The sequence below is a fragment of the Strigops habroptila genome, chromosome 3 (assembly GCF_004027225.2).
Source record: "Strigops habroptila isolate Jane chromosome 3, bStrHab1.2.pri, whole genome shotgun sequence".
NCBI classification, from domain to species: Eukaryota; Metazoa; Chordata; class Aves; order Psittaciformes; family Psittacidae; genus Strigops; species Strigops habroptila.
This window is the reverse complement of record NC_044279.2, coordinates 23,910,894-23,928,833: the sequence shown is the minus strand read 5'-3', so window position 1 is coordinate 23,928,833 and position 17,940 is coordinate 23,910,894. Positions and strand designations below refer to the sequence as shown.

At 36.8% G+C, this 17,940-nt stretch overlaps 1 protein-coding gene across 25 annotated transcripts in view; it reads right to left on the bottom strand.

Moving 5' to 3' along the window:
* Nucleotides 1-17,940, bottom strand: part of CADPS2 (calcium dependent secretion activator 2) — a 298,626-nt gene that overhangs the window by 11,889 nt on the left and 268,797 nt on the right. For 24 of the 25 annotated variants that reach the window (XM_030479911.2, XM_030479889.1, XM_030479892.1 and 21 more), the window contains one exon: nucleotides 10,145-10,252. In XM_030479911.2, the coding sequence (XP_030335771.1) occupies nucleotides 10,145-10,252 (108 nt within the window). Of the gene's footprint in view, nucleotides 1-9,940; nucleotides 10,000-10,144; nucleotides 10,253-17,940 lie in introns of those variants that run through there. The other variant, XM_030479912.2, reaches the window with a different exon arrangement.

The window sequence follows — 17,940 nt, the reverse complement described above, 5'->3', positions numbered from 1 at the left end:
ATGACTAATTGATGAAACAAACACTTTAGTCTCTAGTTGGTATGGAACTGCTGCCAATTTACAAATAAATATACACTTTTAACACAAAATATACAGTACTCATCTCTCCCTGTATTGTATATTGGTTGCTAAACAGCAATTTACAATATTTATGCTATTTTACAATGTTTGTGACCTTCATATTTTTCTGGCTTCTTCACATATGGTAGATGCACTGGGAACCCGGAATTCTGCAAAATTAGACATGCATAACTTCCTTCTGTATCTGCACATATGTAACGTTGCTGTTCTGATTTTAAACACTAGGTACTAACATAATGCTCTTGACTGCAAGAGACTAACAGTACAAACAGTTTCCCTACTCCACTCTGGATACGCAGTGCATCTGTGAACAGTATTTCCATAGGTTATTCTGGTGCTAAAAATCTCTAGAGCAAACACTGTCGGTCTTGCTACACTGGGTGTTGTGTTGCAATTTGGGTATATCTGCAAACATCCTCCAAGGCACAGAATGGGGAACATCCCTTGAGTGATCTTGAAAATGAAAGCCAGCTTGGATTGTCAAAATAAACAAATGAACATAATGCAAAATGACCAAGTTGTTACTCGTTATAACACTAGCCTTTTGCTAACACACTCTAGTTTTAAAACCCCTGTGCTTAGCTGCACAAATGCTGAACAGTCTTCCTAAGTGCATGTGTAACATTAGTAGGATTAAAGGTCCCAGTTCACTCTGTAAGGTGTGTGGCTGAGACACCTAGCTCTGCCTTTGCCCAGTCATCCAGGACCACTAAAAGTGAGGCGGAGCGAAGTTGGGCCAAAGTCTGTGTTGTAGATTTTACACTCATGTTAGTAATTCTTGCCTTAGAGTTTTCTATTTAGACTCCCTGCTCCACGTGGAATGAGGTCAAGCACATATTTTAATTAGAGCATTTAAAACCTCCTGGGTTCCTCTGGGTGAATATATACAGGCTCATTTCTTTCCACCTCAGCAATCTCGACTCATCATCCGTTTACTCTGTCGGTTATTGCAATGGCACATGACGGGGCTGGATGCAGCTGCGAGGTTGATAGGGAGTTGCACAGTGGTGGAGCCACTCCTCTCCTACGCTGCATTGACTAGGCACCACACTGAGCAGTGCTAATGTGGAGCAGAGGTCCAGCCTCCTGCTTCCCTCTTCTCTCTTCCCCTCATCTCTTTGGAGAAAGTGTCCCTGGATTGGGCAGGTGCCTAGTTTGCTCCTTTCCATCTCTGACCCTATTGCCAATGAGCACTCTTTCAGCTATGCATATTTTACAGCTGTGTTGCCTTTTTTTTGGAGCTGATTTTTCTATTTATTATTTGTACTGTTTTTCTTGCACCTTGTAAACACTTTCAGTACAGTATAATACAAAGGATTATCAGTGTAGTGTAAATTAAGAAAATATACCATGAAACACTTGAAATTATTTAAAGGAAATCATCTCTATATAGGTGAACTTTTGCACATTTAAATCAGCACTAAAGCTTCAGTTCCCTGGGATCAAACAGGTTAAGGAGCTCTTTCTACTGATGAATCACTGACTTTGTCAGAGCGCTCTGCACCATCCTCACCTGGTACTGTTTTTATTTACACCATGGTGACCTCCTTCTGTTACTTCAGACTTATTACAGTAAAACTAGTTTATTCTTACGCTTCCTGGCACTATTTTTCTTGTAATACGATCAACAATGCGGTTGTGTGTCTACCTATGAACACAGAAGTTTTTCTTGATTTTCCTTTTTAAACTAAGCTTGACCCAAAAGACATACAAGTATAAATATCAAACCCGCAAGTAAGGTTTGAGAAGCCACAAGGTTCTCCTGCTGTTTATACGTGTGTGAATTACAGTACATCAAGAAATCAATATTCCCTAGATGGTGCTTGTGCCTGGCATTTCATGGTGAACAAACATTAGGTAAGACAATATAAATGGTACAATCCTTATTGATTTCTCTTGACTGTGTAGAATGTGAAAGCTGCAGCCACAGTTAACACTTACTGACAGACTCATATAAAGTTTCAGTGCTATTTTATATTTTTATAGTTGTCCACGCTCAATTGATTCCATTAAGTTGCCAGACACATTTCAAGCCATCTAGATAAGAAAAAAACCCACCAAACCAAAAAACCCGCAGTGCCTGGAATGAGATGCTGCTACTTTGTGCCTAGCAGGATAAAAAGGTTAAAGGACTAAATTGTGGCTGGATGTTGGAAGGAGTTCTCTTTTATTTGATAGAATTGTTATTATTTTTAGTGAATGGATACTCTGAGTGATGGATAGATGCATTTAACTAAGTTAAATAAATGAATGAACAGTATAGACCAGAAAGGTCCATGGGGAAACTGTACTGGAAGCTCCCAGTGTTATAGCCCCTCCCCAAACAAACAAGCAAAACCCCCTTGTAGTTCCACCCTGATTGATAAAGTTCCCTCAGAAAAAAAATCAGATGGGCTTAAAAATCTTGAGTTTGGAATATTTGTTTTTTCATTTTTTCCTCTTTTGACTCACGATGCACGTTTTAAATTGCCTTTTTATAGCAATTTATTAACTGTTCTCCCCCCACCCAAAAAAAAAGTGAGCTTCTCACAAAAGTCAAGGAAACTAGGGAGTAGGACAGCACAAGGAATTCTGAATATCAGGATATGAGATTTAGTGCCCTGAAAAATAATTCTCTATGTCCCTTTTAGACTCAAAAAGCTCTTTTAGTAAGATATAAGAATATCTATTTCGTAGTTTCTTACTCCCCCACTGGGCAGATTTAAATAATATGATTGAATTAGTGTCAAAAAGGTGTCAGACATCCATTCCATGAATACTAAATACAGACTGGACTAAGGGATACATAATGTCTTGAGAAAACTCTTTTTATATCTTTTTGGGCTGTTTGGTAGCTAACGAGATGGAAATTCAGAAATTAAAAATGGCATAAAAAATGAAGTGGGGAAATATATAATATCAAAACCATATAATAAACTAGCCATTGTTTTATGGTTTCCTCTAGAGAAAACACTCTCAGCTACAGTGTGAAACAGCTTACAAAGTGCTGAATATTCTGATCCTGAAGCAGCTAACTCTGAAGCACATACTTTGCTGTGTGTTGTGGTCCTATTAATTTCAACAGTACTGAGCTTTGCTGGATTCACAGCAGCATAATCAGCACCCTCCAAGAGTGAGCACTCCTTTTCTCAGCATATTCCAGGGGAAAAAAATAAAAACATCATAGCAAACTTTATGCACTATTTATCATGCACTATATGAAATCAGATGGAGGTTACATTTTACAGTTTTCAAACGAAATGTTATTCTTTTACAGAAATTTCCATCTCCAAAAATGAGGTGAACCTACTTGAAAACATCAGGAATAATTCAGTGAACTTTGAAAAGGCACTGAACAGTAAATCTGCAAGATGTTGATTCCATCTTGCGGAAGTTTCATATATTTGAGCATGTTAATGTTTTTTTAATTATTATGTTACCAATGCGGACTTTTTTTCAGTCCCCATTTGGTAACACTACCTAGAGTTTTCTCTAAAATTCTTTTACCCAAAAGACATGACAAATTGTTTTAAAATTACAAGAATGTCTTTAGATCAAGAGAAAACTGCGGAGTGGTTCTCATATCAAGAGCTTTCTATTTTCCCTATAAAATATTAGACATAATTAAAGGTGAGTTAAGACTGGTGAAAATCTAAAGAGCATCGGCAAATCTCAGCACTGCTCAGCTTTTCAATTGCTTTTCTATTTCTCAGTTCTTTTAAATGGTTTTCTATGGCAGGAACATTTTTCTTAATTAGTCACAGCTAATTAGTGTTCTGGCATAGACAAGTAATCAGAAATGTCAGAGCTGCAAGGCTACATCTCCCTAATCCTTTGATAATAATTTAGCCTCCTGGGAGGGCCTCAAGCTGCGGTAAGTAGTGGCTGACAATAAGGCAAAATTAGGTGGGCAGCAGACCATTAGGATAGAAAAATAAAAAGCACTACCAAATCCTGCTGAGCACCATCAGGCAACTAACTACACTGCCAGATGAGGTGCCTGTTTAAGCCTGTGTTGTTAATTAGCTGATTCTACCAGACCTGCCACATATGTCCAGGTGCATCATACAAAGATGTGTATTTCTGGGTTTGCGCCAAAGGACAATCTTGTGCTGTGATCAAATTTCAAGAATCTGAGAAAGAAGCCCACATATTTCTTGAAGATTATTCTGAGTTATCAAAGAAATAAGAAGATCAACAAGCTACAATCCATTTTTGTTGAGTCTCTTTTTAAGTAATTAGGCACGGTCCTCTCATGTTTCTCAGAGGCTAATACAAACACAGCTTTTGATTCAAATGTGGCCTTTAACCAAGTAGACCTTTTGTCAAATCACACACTTGCAAATAATTACATAACAATGAAAGTGAAGATTACTTATTAAAATTAACGTGACAGGAAGCAATTTGAGAATAAGGAAAAAAAATAAAAATTGAAGTTTTCTAGAAAAAACATTGAATACTAAATACTACAGTAATGGTGCCTTTGAGGTAGACATGGACACCACAAGGAGTTGGTACTACAGAAAACTCACATTTAAATAAGTGTTCCTCTTAGCTGTGTAACACCAGCTGAAGGTTAACTCACTTGCCAGGGAAAAGCATTTGCACATTTTTAAGAAGCATTTACACATTTTTTGTAAAAGGTCAAAAAAGTCATAGAAATGATGCAACTGAATAAAACATTTGCTAAAAATGTACTTGCAGATATGACAGCAAACAGAAATGAATCAGATGTGTACTTCATATCTCCATTTAGGCACAGAATGAAGTAGCTGACAGTAATCTTTGGAGAATAATTACTACCTCAACCTCAAGTACATCATTGAACTTAAATTGTCCATTCTTGCAACATATTGGAAAATAATGGTTGTGATATGGGAACACTACTAGCATTTAATTAACATTCCAGACAAAACACAAGCATTTTTCAACAAAAAAAGAGCATTACATTACCTCTGAACTTTTGAAATACAAAAGCAGCTACATAAATCTGGAGTGTTTAAGCATTTACACTACTCAAAGATGTTCTGTCCTTCTGCACTCCAAAGAAAGTTGTAGTTGGAGTTCCCTGCCATTAACATCTCTTACTGCTTGTTGAAATTGTTACCCTGCTTGTTGTTAATTGTTACCGGGCCAGAACCCCGAGGATGTTCTCGGACATGAGTAGTCCCTGTGAAGTCAACAGGACTACTCAGTCACACCACACCGGTTTAATGCCCAGAAAAGATGGGTGATCAGGGCCAAAGTCAACATCTGCTAACAGCTACCATGCCAATGCTGACTTTTCCAGGATGTGCACTCTATTTTACATGTTTATGGTACACTTCTGCAGAGGTTTCCCAGAAATTAAAGCCTAAAAAACTTAGAAAGCCTTTAAGTTGTATCAGTGGCTAAACACTGATGTGCTGAAACTGTTCTATCAAACCATTCTTTATTTCTCAAAGTAGCAATCAATTATTGCATGAAGATTTCATTGCATAATAAAATAATGTCTTAATAAAACTGGAATCGTACAACTGTTTACACTGTAAGTTCTTCACCACAGACCCAACACAAATACAAACTATAAGATAATGTGCTTAATGGCAAATAAACCAAGAAGGGTTTTGAAGGAAAAATGTTTGAAACAAATTCTTTTCTGTGTTCAGACAAGAATATCCACACTTCACGTGCAATTAACAGGCACAAGAAAGTGAGAATCTACCCAAGTGGCACTTAGGAACTATACATTACTACAGAAAGTAAGTATTGCATTGATGTTTCAAACAGTGCTTTATGCAAAATTAATTATCTTTTTTTTTTTTTTTTTTTTTAAGCTGGTTTGTTAACAAAATCCGATTTTGTTTTAAAGGAAACAGTTTTTAATTTATAAGTCTATGTAATTTAAAATGCTCAAGAGTTCAAGACTTATCAGTCCCATCTTAAAAATTCACATAGAAACACGAATCTAAGACTAGTCAGTGATGATAACTGGCATGTTATGGACACAGCACTGCATTTATTAAGGTTAATGGTAAAACTCCCACTGATTTTGATAGTGTAGAACCAGACCCTATGGGAATTTCATAGTTGGATGATTTTTACATCTGCTAATTCTGTGATCAGATACACAGCACTGTTCTTTGATAGGTTGCACAAATGTTTTTACATCATCCATCGAGCAGATTACCTTTACAAATCAGAGGGACCTTAATAATAATTAGCAGTAGTTGAGATTTATTCTGTATTTGTGTAACTCTAGTTTCAATACTTCATTTTTCCCATTCACCAACTGCTACTTTTACAGCCTTTGTAAGTACAACTTTGTTTCTAAAACATTTTACTAACCATTATTTTTCAAAAAATGAGTTCTTGGTTTAAATGATTAAATTTTAAAAAGTTTCCATGAATGATGCTTTTAATCATAATTAAAAATTGTAGTAATTCAACAAACACCATAGTGCCTGTCTTCATGATTTAGTTGTTATACACTGAATTCACCTGAATCTGTGCAGCATTAATGGTGGAAAAGTTTGCTTTATTTTAGCTTATTAGAGAAAGTTGGCCCAGTGTAACTTCACTTAGTTTACCTCGTAGTGTATGGGATTGGAAGGAATCACATGAATCATTCATTAAATTAAGCTTTCAAGAATCACTGCGGACCATTTACATGTCTAATGCATTACAAAACCTTCCCAATGCTGTTCAAGATCTGCGTAAGACCATGTCCCATACTGCAATGGAAGACAAAAAGTCCTCAGTGTCTCTGACAAACTGACCAAGGAAAAACTCTTTGTGACTCTAAATCTGGTGATTGATTTTGAGAACAAGAAGACGGCACAGTGACCTGGGAGAGACCAGTGCTACCAGAGCACCAAACCATATTGTTCTGCATGCTGTCTATACCTCATTTGGAGATTAGAATGAAATGGACCCAGAAGCCAAGTTTTTCAGAGGAAAGAAAGGAAAAAAATAATCACCTTGGTTCTGCTGCATGATCAGCAGAGGTACTGAAGAATAAGATCTAAATAATTTAAAGGTGGTGCACAAAAAACTATCAGCCCAGTCTTCTTCCAAAGTCACGGAGACTTGAGCCTCTCTCATATGTAAGGATTCATTATCACAAGCTTAAATTCTATTCTCCTGATTTTCACATTTTGTTTAACATGGCAGTGTGCTTCCAGGCTTATCAAGTACTGCCATAAAACAATGCACATTTTTTGTCTTCTCTCTAGTTTAAGACTTCTCAGGTAGATAGAAAGTTTTCCAACTTCTAGCCTTAACATACTGTGACACACTGGAAGACATCTGTAATTGTTTCAATATTATTCTTAAATTTAAATGATCTTCTTTGTTATGTATATTACTTCCTATGATAGACATTCCATTCTCTTGGTCACTGTAATAGCTGTTAGTATATAGCAGCCCTGAATCAAGTACTGAAATCTGTGCATAAATAGTTTGTGATTATACTTTTTTGGGATCTAAAATAGCATCCGAGGCTTGGTATTGTCTATATTTATAACACCTTTAGCACATAGAACGGTCTGGAGTTTTTTTGTTATTCTGGATGAGCTGTTTCCCTGTCTGAAGCACAGACATATACTCTTCCTGTTCAGCTTGACTGCTGATTTCTTATCTGATACAAATACAACATATTTTTAAGGGGAAATCAACTGTGATCTGCAACTGTAGCCATTTGAATGACTTGAAGTATATTTACATAAAAATGTGAATATATTTTATTCTGTCTATTGAAATATAACTTGCTATAACTGAATTTATAAAGAGTATCTAGGTTTTGTTATATCACTAACTTAAAAAACTCTTCCAAAAATCATGGGCAAAATCTTGCTCAATCATACTGTTCTAAAGCTGAATTAATCTCAGGAGAACTGAGTTATCCTTTGCTTTAAATTCCTGCACACTATGAGCTTACATATATGTTACTGCATTCATCTGAATCTGTCCAATTGCTTATATCTCCTAGTGCGACATGATGTAGAAATGTGATAGCACATACATAAAGAAAAATAAAGATACAAATAGATACTTGATACATGGAATACTTATCATGTACATCTTTTTTCTTTTCTTACATCTACAAGCATTGGCCTTGACAGCATACAATGAGTATTACTGAGTAAAAGGGGACAGGAATGGTTTTGTGTCTCAAAGGCAAGCACTATGCCATGACTTGTATCCATACAGAGATGTTTTCTTGTGCTGAACAGCCTGATTGCCAAAATGTAATTCGGAAGAGGTCCTTGACACATGGTAACCCAATTGTATTGAGGCCCTATCCTTGGGTTAGTGCTAGCTGCCCTAACCCAAAATCACACTAGGAACCATGCTGATGACTTAATGGTATGGATGATCACTTGCTAGCTCTCAGGCTGTACCCAGGCCCTGGCTAGTTTACTGCTATGGACATAGCCTAAGGCTTAGTCCAATCCCACTACATCAACAAAGTCAATGTGGTCTCTCCAGTGAGAGTTAGACTTGGCCTTAGGCACATAATTTTATTAGCGTTCAGAAAATTACAACATAAGCAAAAATAACCCCAAAGAAAAACAAAAAACAGAAACTTGAAAATGAAACATATGCTTGCAGATTCAGTGCAAAAGCAAACTGAAGCAGAAGTTGCTAATACGGTTTTAGTACTTTGCGAAGGTGCCAGCTGGATGGATGATAATTTTTCTACCCCTGCAGGGCATCAAAGCTTTTATAAAATCATTCTTTTCACACATATTAGCACTTAGCTTATTAAAACAGATGATACTTTTTTTTGTAAAGCTGCCTGGGCGTGTCTGGAAATATAAAATCTGAGAGATAAGTCTTATTTTGACCACCCGGCCTAACAAACAACAAACACTGACACGACATACCATGGCTGAGAGTCTATGTTATGGGACCTTCTGTGACTGCCACAACTGTAGTGTCACAGTAAAGGCTGTGAATTGCTGTTATGAAAACATTTGCTGTAACTTGCATAATTAAATGAAACTGCCAGCAAAGCTTTCTAAAATACTTAGGAGATGACACACAAATAAATACATTTCAAAGTCTGCATTACGTTCCAGAACTTGTTTTGTAATAAATTGCACTGCACGGTGCCAGAGATGACTTCTTTCCCTGTTCAAATTCGTACATAATTGTAAGTGACTGAGATCACTGTCATGTAAATTGATCCAAGTTTATAATAAAATAACTTTTCTTTTAGACATATTTTACACATGTAGTGCTTTGAATTCATACAGAAAGTACAACTTCAGCTGCCTAGAGCTTTTCCTTCACACAACTCAGAAAGGGACATACTAGACATAAATTAGTGGTCAGAACTTGAATGAGCAGAAATATGCCCAAAAGTGTTTCTAGTGGCCTTATAGGAGAACCTTGTATGAGGAAAATTTTGGTGGAGTAGGTGATCATTTCTAACAAAAAGAGGAGGAATCAGAGCAAAGGAATGAATGGCTGCAGAAGCCACTATCGAAGCTGAGGGAAATTATTGCGAAGATCCAGGCTGGCTAGCAATGTGTGCGCCCCGAGGATGAGGACACATATTACTCTGAACTTGGAGAAGTGGGATTAGAATTTTGGAAATGATCTTGATAATTCAATAAATGTTTGGTCAACTTTAAGAAATTATAAGTCTTAAACTAAAAACCCATAAAACAAAATTCTAAAAGTCATTCCATGAAAATACCAGTCAAACCATAGATGTACCTGGTGTAACTGACCTCTTCCTGTATATGAGCAGGCAGTACAAGTTATTTATTTAGGGAAATTAGGTCTGCAATGGGGTCCACAAATGTAAAATCAAAAGATGGAATAAAATTGGACTACTCACAGTGGAAAAATGACTATTTCAAATAATAATCTTCTACCAACTTTATTTTTGCCTTCTAGCATTTAGAAGTTTCATGTAGAAAATGTTTAAAGAAAGGCCACCCTTGACAGCTGAAGATGATAAATAAAAAGCAAAAGAAAAAAAATGATCAACAGGGAAGAACATCTGAATGGCTTGTTGAATATCACCAAAATGCAGCTTATCCCTTCTTATGTAGTAGTGATACCAGCAAGCTTTGCAATGGTAGTTACTTACATCAAATAACTTCTCTATGTACATTTCCTCATTGACCTTTTCTCGAAGTATATCCTGGTTTTGTCGAACAAACATAATGTAGGTGTCTGCTAGATCCATCCCTGGTTTCTGCGGAGACATAAAGTAAGGGGAGAAATTAGTGGGAAGGATAAGAGCTAGACCACTCAACAACTAAGAATAATAAGAAATATGTAAACATAATGAAAACTGAGATTATGTTAGAATGTTCACACGTGTATAAACTCTATTTACGAAGTCTGCTTTGAATCTGGGTTAGTTGCCAAATTCAGGAGGGCTCACTATCAATAAAGTTCTCAGTGTTATAATTGATGGATGCTTTGAGTCATAAATCTACATTGCCATATGTAATGGCATGAAGTCTTGGCTCTGGTAACATCAAGGCAAACAGACATTTTCCCCATTTTTGTTAGTGAGGTTCTCATAGCTACTCCAGCCTCAAGGCCCAGATCCTGCTATCACATTCAGAAAATGCTTAAAAGAGCATTCAATTCCTTTTTCATTGCCTCAGATTTGTTGTGATTTGCTTCCAACGTACAGCTGAATTTTGTGTTTGCGGTTAGCTTCTACTAATTCCACTTCAAATGAAGTTCAAGTATTTCCCTGAGAGCAATGGTATAGAAAGGTTGTTATGACAGTAGACCTGTACCCCCGTTTTTCTGAAACTGTTGCACTGGCTCAATCAGCTCAGGGGATGACTAGGGAAGGAGCAAGGACTGAAATGTTTCCCTTCTGGTACTGATCTCTTGTCTGTATGAATAGCAGAGTAGGCATAATTTTCACATCATGCTCCCTAACATGGGACAGGCTAGGATATGTCATGTATGTGATACTATATCTGGCCAGCCAGAGTGGTGGCTCAAACTGCTCTCTCCTGACCAGCTGACCAGCTCTGGACCCCTGCAGCCACAAAATGTTCCACACTAAAGCCTCTAACAGCCTGCAACATCCCCTTTCCTAGCAGTGTATGCAGAGCTGGTCAGTAGCTCACCTCTCTCTAATGGAACTGTGAATGAACGTAAGCACTTTGTCAAGTCTTATGTAAATGCCTTCTGTGTGAGCAAGTTTGTAAAAGTATCACTTGCTCCCAAATAATAGTTTTTAAAGTTCATGGCATGAAAAAGAAGGTTAAGTTTTATAATACTTTACAGTAAGCCTTAGCACAAAGCTATTTAGAAAGGATTCGGGTTTGGCTAAGACTGACCCTATACAGAATAAGTAACAGCTCTATGGAAGGAGGACGAAAGCAGCTACACCCAGTCCCTGAATTCCCAGGCATAAGTCATCTCTGTTTCTCAGAAGCTATTATTGTCTGAAAACAGCACACATACAAAGCTGTAAGAGTAAAATATTTAGCATATTTTAAAGGCCTGTATGCATAAATATGCTCATAGAGTTAAAATATTTGCAGATTAATATTATATTAAGGCTTCCCTCCTAGCCTGCAAGTGGATAACTTCTATTTTTTTCTCTTTCCTTATTATCTTGTGTATAATATCTTGTAATGTATATGAACAGGACTGAGCACAAGAGGGAAGGAAAGGTACAACATGCCTGAACTAATACCTGTCCAAAAACTGCCATTACAATAATAGGATGAGAGCATTCTCCCCTCAAAACTGCAGTGAGGGAAACCTCCTGGATCATGAGCTTCACCTCTTTTTTCCTGAATCTACCACAGACATGAATAGGAATACGATCCAAAATAAGATTTTCTTTTCATTTATACATGTACATCAATGGCAGTTTTATTTCTTAAAAGTAAGTTAAATGTGGAATGATGGCCTGGTTTAACACTTCTAGCATCTCCAAAACTCACACTGGAAGACTGAAACCTCTCCTGCACACTCCAGAGGCAATGAAAGCTCATTTAAAAAACTTATCACATACATACATGCATACACGAAACTTTTAAGAGGAAAGCAGGGCCATTTACATTTCGGAGTTACACACGTTTGTCCTAAGCATAGAAATAAAAATGTAAGATTACAATAGATAAGACAGTTTTCTGTGGGAAAACTTGGTTACAGGAATCAATAGATTTCCTTCATAAAAATGTGCCTTCATTAAAATGTGACAGAAATGTTTTTACATTAAACTAAATCACAAAGTGAAGGAGACTTAAAACAGAAAGCTCCCTATCTTACCTTAGTATACTCATTTGTGATGGTACAAAAGCATATAACAAGCATTGAAACCTTACATACTTTTTAAAACCCGATAGACAATTTATAGGAATTGGACTAGTTTTAACTTGGAGGGATAACGGGATAATATTCTGAAATCTCCAGGGGTGAGTGAAGGAGATAGATAATCTAACAAATGAAAGGCTGATTATAGTTCTTGAAGATACATATTCAAGTGTATAAATTAATCTTCCACTGAGTGCTAAACCCTAATGGTTCTCCAATTCATACAATTTTTTCTTTTACTAAGTTCAATAAAAAATGTTCATCTTGCAGACGGCCAAAGCTAGAGGAATAATATTTCCCATCAGCATTAACTCTCCCCTTATCTTTGAGATGTTTACCTAGTCTTGAAGCTGTGACATATGGGAATTTCACACCTAGTGAATATATTTTCATGTAGCTTGTGGCACAGGAGTGTAATCATTAAAAGAATATACACAAGTAAGAGTAACTGCAACAGCTGGTGACATTTACCAATTAGAATTACAGTTCTTTAAAACACTTCATCCTTCTTTAATGTGTGCAGGATAATTATCTTTGAAATTGCTGTGGAAAAAAAATTAATTTTCCTTTTAAACAGTGTCTGCCTACAGTGGAAATATGTCTGAGTAAGGAAGATTATCAGTACTCCAACAATATGACTCTGTTTTAAAGCCTCACCAAAATCATTGCAAGATAACCATCTCTGCTCATGGCTGGCCAAGCACACATTAAAAATTGAATGGAGCAACAGTATATCAAATACTTCATTGTATCTCCATACTGCATGCACTGAATTTATTTTTTTCTATAAATATGTAAAAAAATAAAATTGCAAGCATCAAAACAGGCTCAGTGCTGTGTATTTAACGGTTTAACTTTTTTTAATAGGGATTATGTATAAGATGAGAACCTCTGATTACATGATCCTCTATTGCTCTATTTTGGATACTTTAGAAAAAAACCTCAGGTTAATGTAGAATAAAAACCCCAAATAACAAGTAATTGGATGCACCTTAAAAGACAAATAAACAAACAAAAAAACAAACCTCAAAACTAACAGAAACTGAAATACGTTTAAAATAACTGTCACAGGAGCCATTTCATTACTAATATTGGCCAAACTTAACCAATTCAGACTCCAGGCTCTACATCTATACCCAATATAAAAAATTCTGCTCTTCTGAATCTCTGGCAGAACACCTGCTGAAGTTAATGGGAGAGAACAATTTTCACATCTTTGGGAGAGGAATTTAACCTGGTATATTTATCTTGATAAAGTAAACAAAAAAAAAAATATTCTGTCTGAAAATTTCCCCAAGAAAAAAAATGTTGGGTTTTTTTAAATGATAAGTAAAAATTTATTGTGGGTTTGTTTTATTCAGAACAGCAGACAAGATGTTTTGCCTATCTGAAAATGAAAGAGAACCAAACAAAGAGATGAATGGAGAAACTGGAAACACAAAGACATCAAATAAAATACCAGGAAATGAAGAGTTGTAAATAGGGTTACTTTGTCGCTGGTTACACAAGTAACTGAATACACTGTCGAGTGAATGAGTTTAAACAAGGGTGTAGGCTTCAGCACGTTGTTTTTTAGGGTTAATCACTAGTTAACCTGGCAAGATGAACATGCTGTTTGGGGAAAAAAAAGTAAAATCCTTGTTAATTATATACTGCAAGTGCTCTTACTTCCTGCTGCTGCACCTAATCCTACAGGTGCAGATTGTCTCTTTTACTATTCACTGGTAGGCGCGTCCAGATCAACAGGCACTTTTCATAGCAATGAATTCAGATAAAGAAGAAACAGCTTAACTTTTCCCCTTTAAGGAGGAAGACACTACCATAGTGTCTATTTAACAAGGAGGCAAGTTTTAAAACACATTATTCCAGTTTCCAAGATGATGTAGAAGCTGTATTGTAATTGACACACATCGTTCCCACTGGCAAAATTTGCTTGAGGCACCTAGTCAAAAGTAATGCTGCATTGCCTTGATTTCCAGGCATACAAATATCTTGCTGCTGAAAGGTTTGCAATAAGTGTAATACTGCCACTAATATTAGGCTTTTCCTACAGAAGAGATACACTGAAGTTTCTGCACAGCTTTTTGCATTGCGACGGTTTGTCACAAATCTCAATAAAAAATGTGCACATTTGTAAATACTTGATTTATGTTTATTCTCACTTTGGCATTTGTCACAGAACATTTCTTAGCATCAGAGAGTATTAAACAAACCTGTACTCTTGATATTATCAAGAAAAAATATCTAGTTTTACCGAGTTGCTATCCTATCAAGGCGTCAATGTTTCAAAGAAGAGAAGGAGATGTTGGAGACTAACTATATAATAACAAACTTCCTTCTATTTTGTGTTTGCTCTCCTCTCCTCCCCCTTCCCCTCCCCTGCATCGTGGAGGGAGACATTTTAACTACAGCACGGATGTCACAATGAAATGAAAAGGAGTGATGAGCTGGAGGGGGCTATTGTGAGAAACACAGGAGCTCCTTATTCAGTGTCCACCACCAACTGAAAGAGCACGTTGCAAAATTTCACTGCCTGAAATTTCTCCTCTAAATACTGCCCTCTGCTCATCGCCTGGGCTTTGGAATGACAGAATTAAAATATCATTAAAATAGTTTTGGAATAGAAACTACTTGTACTCTTGACAAGATCCTCGCTCCATTCATTTCTTATAAATAAAAATATATGAGCGAGGCAGGAAGATGCATCATTTGTATAATCAGTTTATTATAAATGTAACATTTTATTCTCACATGGTTATGGAAAATAATATTTTGCTTAAATGGAAAAATACAATGCATTTTTGCTGCCTCTACTACATCTTCCTGTAAAAGAAAAAGCAACCTTGGCAAAGGCTAAATGTGTGCATTCTGAGAACTGTCATGCAGCACTTAAACTGTGATTCTGCAAGCACTTACACAAACACTTTTCCATATATGTGTAGTTTCATTGCATTCAAGGGGCAACAAAGGAATGCAAGTGTCTACCCCAGGATCTGGATTCTCTAGTGCAAAAGGTCTTCAAAATGATACAGTACAAAACCAGGTATTAAAATATGCCTTTTCCCCCCAAATAACTATGTTCTACTATGGTATTTTAACTTTTCTACTTATTAGCAGCTGTCTTTCTGATTTCCATTTAAGAGGTGTCTCAGAAATACTGCTGACTTAAAACAGACAGTGCAGGCTTTTCCCTCCAATTCTGCAATAGCTTGTTTTTACAGATCTGAAAATAGAAGGGCCAGTTCCCAGTTTAGGGCATACAGAGGAGGAAGAGGTGGAGGAGGAAGGCAGGAGAAGCCCTGAACAGAGACTGTTCTGTGCTCTTTATTTTTACACAGAAGTCTCCAAGTAAATCCTGCTTAAAAATGAATAGCACAGTATGGCCACACCTGAATAAACACTGATTTCCTAGAAAAAGTAGTTTGCTTCTTAAAACCAGCTAAATGAGGCCAAGCAGCACAAGCGTGATATTTGGAAATTGAGGTATCTGGAAGGTCCCAATGTATATCTGCCTGGTAGGAGGCAGAGTTCCTACTTTGGCCTCTCCAGGACCCCATAAGTCAAATGTTGGCACATGTGTGAGGCCTCTTTTCATACCTTTGATCCCTGCATAAAGGCAAGAGTGGAGCAAGAGGCCTGGCATTGTATGAGCTGTGCACTGCTGTCAGCTCTGGGTCCTTCAAATGACCTCTCTGCACTTGGTATGACAGGTGGCCTACAAGAAGTGAGGGAGGATTAGGTTCCTTCTGTGCCCTCTAAATGACTGGCATAGATTATTGGCTCCTACAAAGGGATTTAAACATACCTTTCCGAACAAAAGGCAGTATATACATATGCATGTAACTGGATGCTCAATTTGTATGAGTAATTGCTCTGGTTGTAGTTGGAAATGAGGCAAATGTGTGTAGAAATGACCAGCTAGAGACACAATTATTTGCGTGGAAAACTGACTTACATGATGAGAAATTCAACACAATGAAATTATCTACATGATTGAGGAATAACAACAATTTGAGATTAACAATACACATTTTTTGCCCTCAATTCTAGTGCATTCTTTCCCTATATTAATTAACTGGCTCATTAATTAACTAGCTTTGTGAATAGAATATTAAAAAAAAGATAAAAAAATTAGACAGGTTGTTCTTCTACATCTCCTAAGGATTGTTTGGCCTTTAACAGAAACTAACAGAGTTATAGTGGATTTGGGTGAGTTGTTTTAAAAGAAATAGTAACCTAAATCAGCTCCTGCATTACCAAACATCAAAACATACCATTAACAACAGAATAAATTGCACGTTTCATGCACTACTTATATTTGTAACATTTGTGTTATTTTCCTCTGAACATTTGGTTTCTTTCACGTGCACAGCAGGCACAATTTCCTTCACTTCAGAGCTTAGCATACTGTGGCAATTACCAACAGAAAGAGTGTAATAACAACTAGATTTCTTCATTATTATTTTTAGGAAATCATAAGCCATCATAGTCGTTACTCTTCTTAATCTGGGTTATTTTGCGCTGTCCCTAATATTTCTGCTGGTGTTCCAATTATCCAAACATACACAGTGTCCACATAGCCCTATACACAATGGCTGGGGAAAGCAATGGGAGCTGCTTGTGACTGCGTACGTCCCACCTCATGAGGGCCTTCTGAAAAATGGAGGCTCATGTTGAATGTTTTCTTAAACAGGTTAAAAAAAAAAAAAAAAGGAAACTTTTTTTGGATGGAGTAATTCATCATTCTCTAGCAAGATTAATGAATGGAAGGGGAGATAGCAACAATTTTACAAACATATCTGCCAAATGAACTGCAATTCTGTGCCTACATTTCCTACCCTGGCATGGAGAAGTTGAGGGATGCCTTCTGGGGAGAGTGCGTCTTTGTGCCCAACTATTTAATGACTAAATCTCCTCTCAATATTAACAGTATTAACATTTTCTTCAAAATGAGCAAGAATCATCCAAGAATGTCCTCCTTTAGAATCCTTTATTATTTCTATTTTTTGTTTACCTTTTAACTTGTGTATCCCCTTTACCTCTTATCCTCTCTCTAAAACATTCTGCTCAGTAGTACCTTCATTTTATTCTACCATCTCTTTTGTCTAGTTATTTTCTTCTTATTTCACTATAAACCAGCACAGTTTTTCCTCTTTGTCAAATATTGAGCCTGGCAATCAAAGATCAACAATTCTGTTGAATTCACAGGCTCAAAAGAACTCCGAAGGCCTTTTGCCTCCCCCAACCTCCTTCTCCCTGACATCCACCAAGCTCTTTTTCAGGGACCCCAAGCACTAAGGTGAGATGCTCAAATGGAGTTGGGACACAAGGGAAGAATGTGGTCATCTAACAAAGTGCAATTTTGCACATATTTGCAACTATATCAAAAGAAAAGACCTGATGTGGTCACCTTTAAGTCACTTCCATATATGCAGCTCTATGGTAATGAGGGACAAGAAGATATTTTAAACCATATCAGTTCAAACTACAGCCACACAAGGCATTTAATTAGCTTCAGTGCAGGCTTGCTAGGTTACCATCACACGACTGAGAGCTCAGTGTAAATTCCTCACCCTGTGCTCCCCT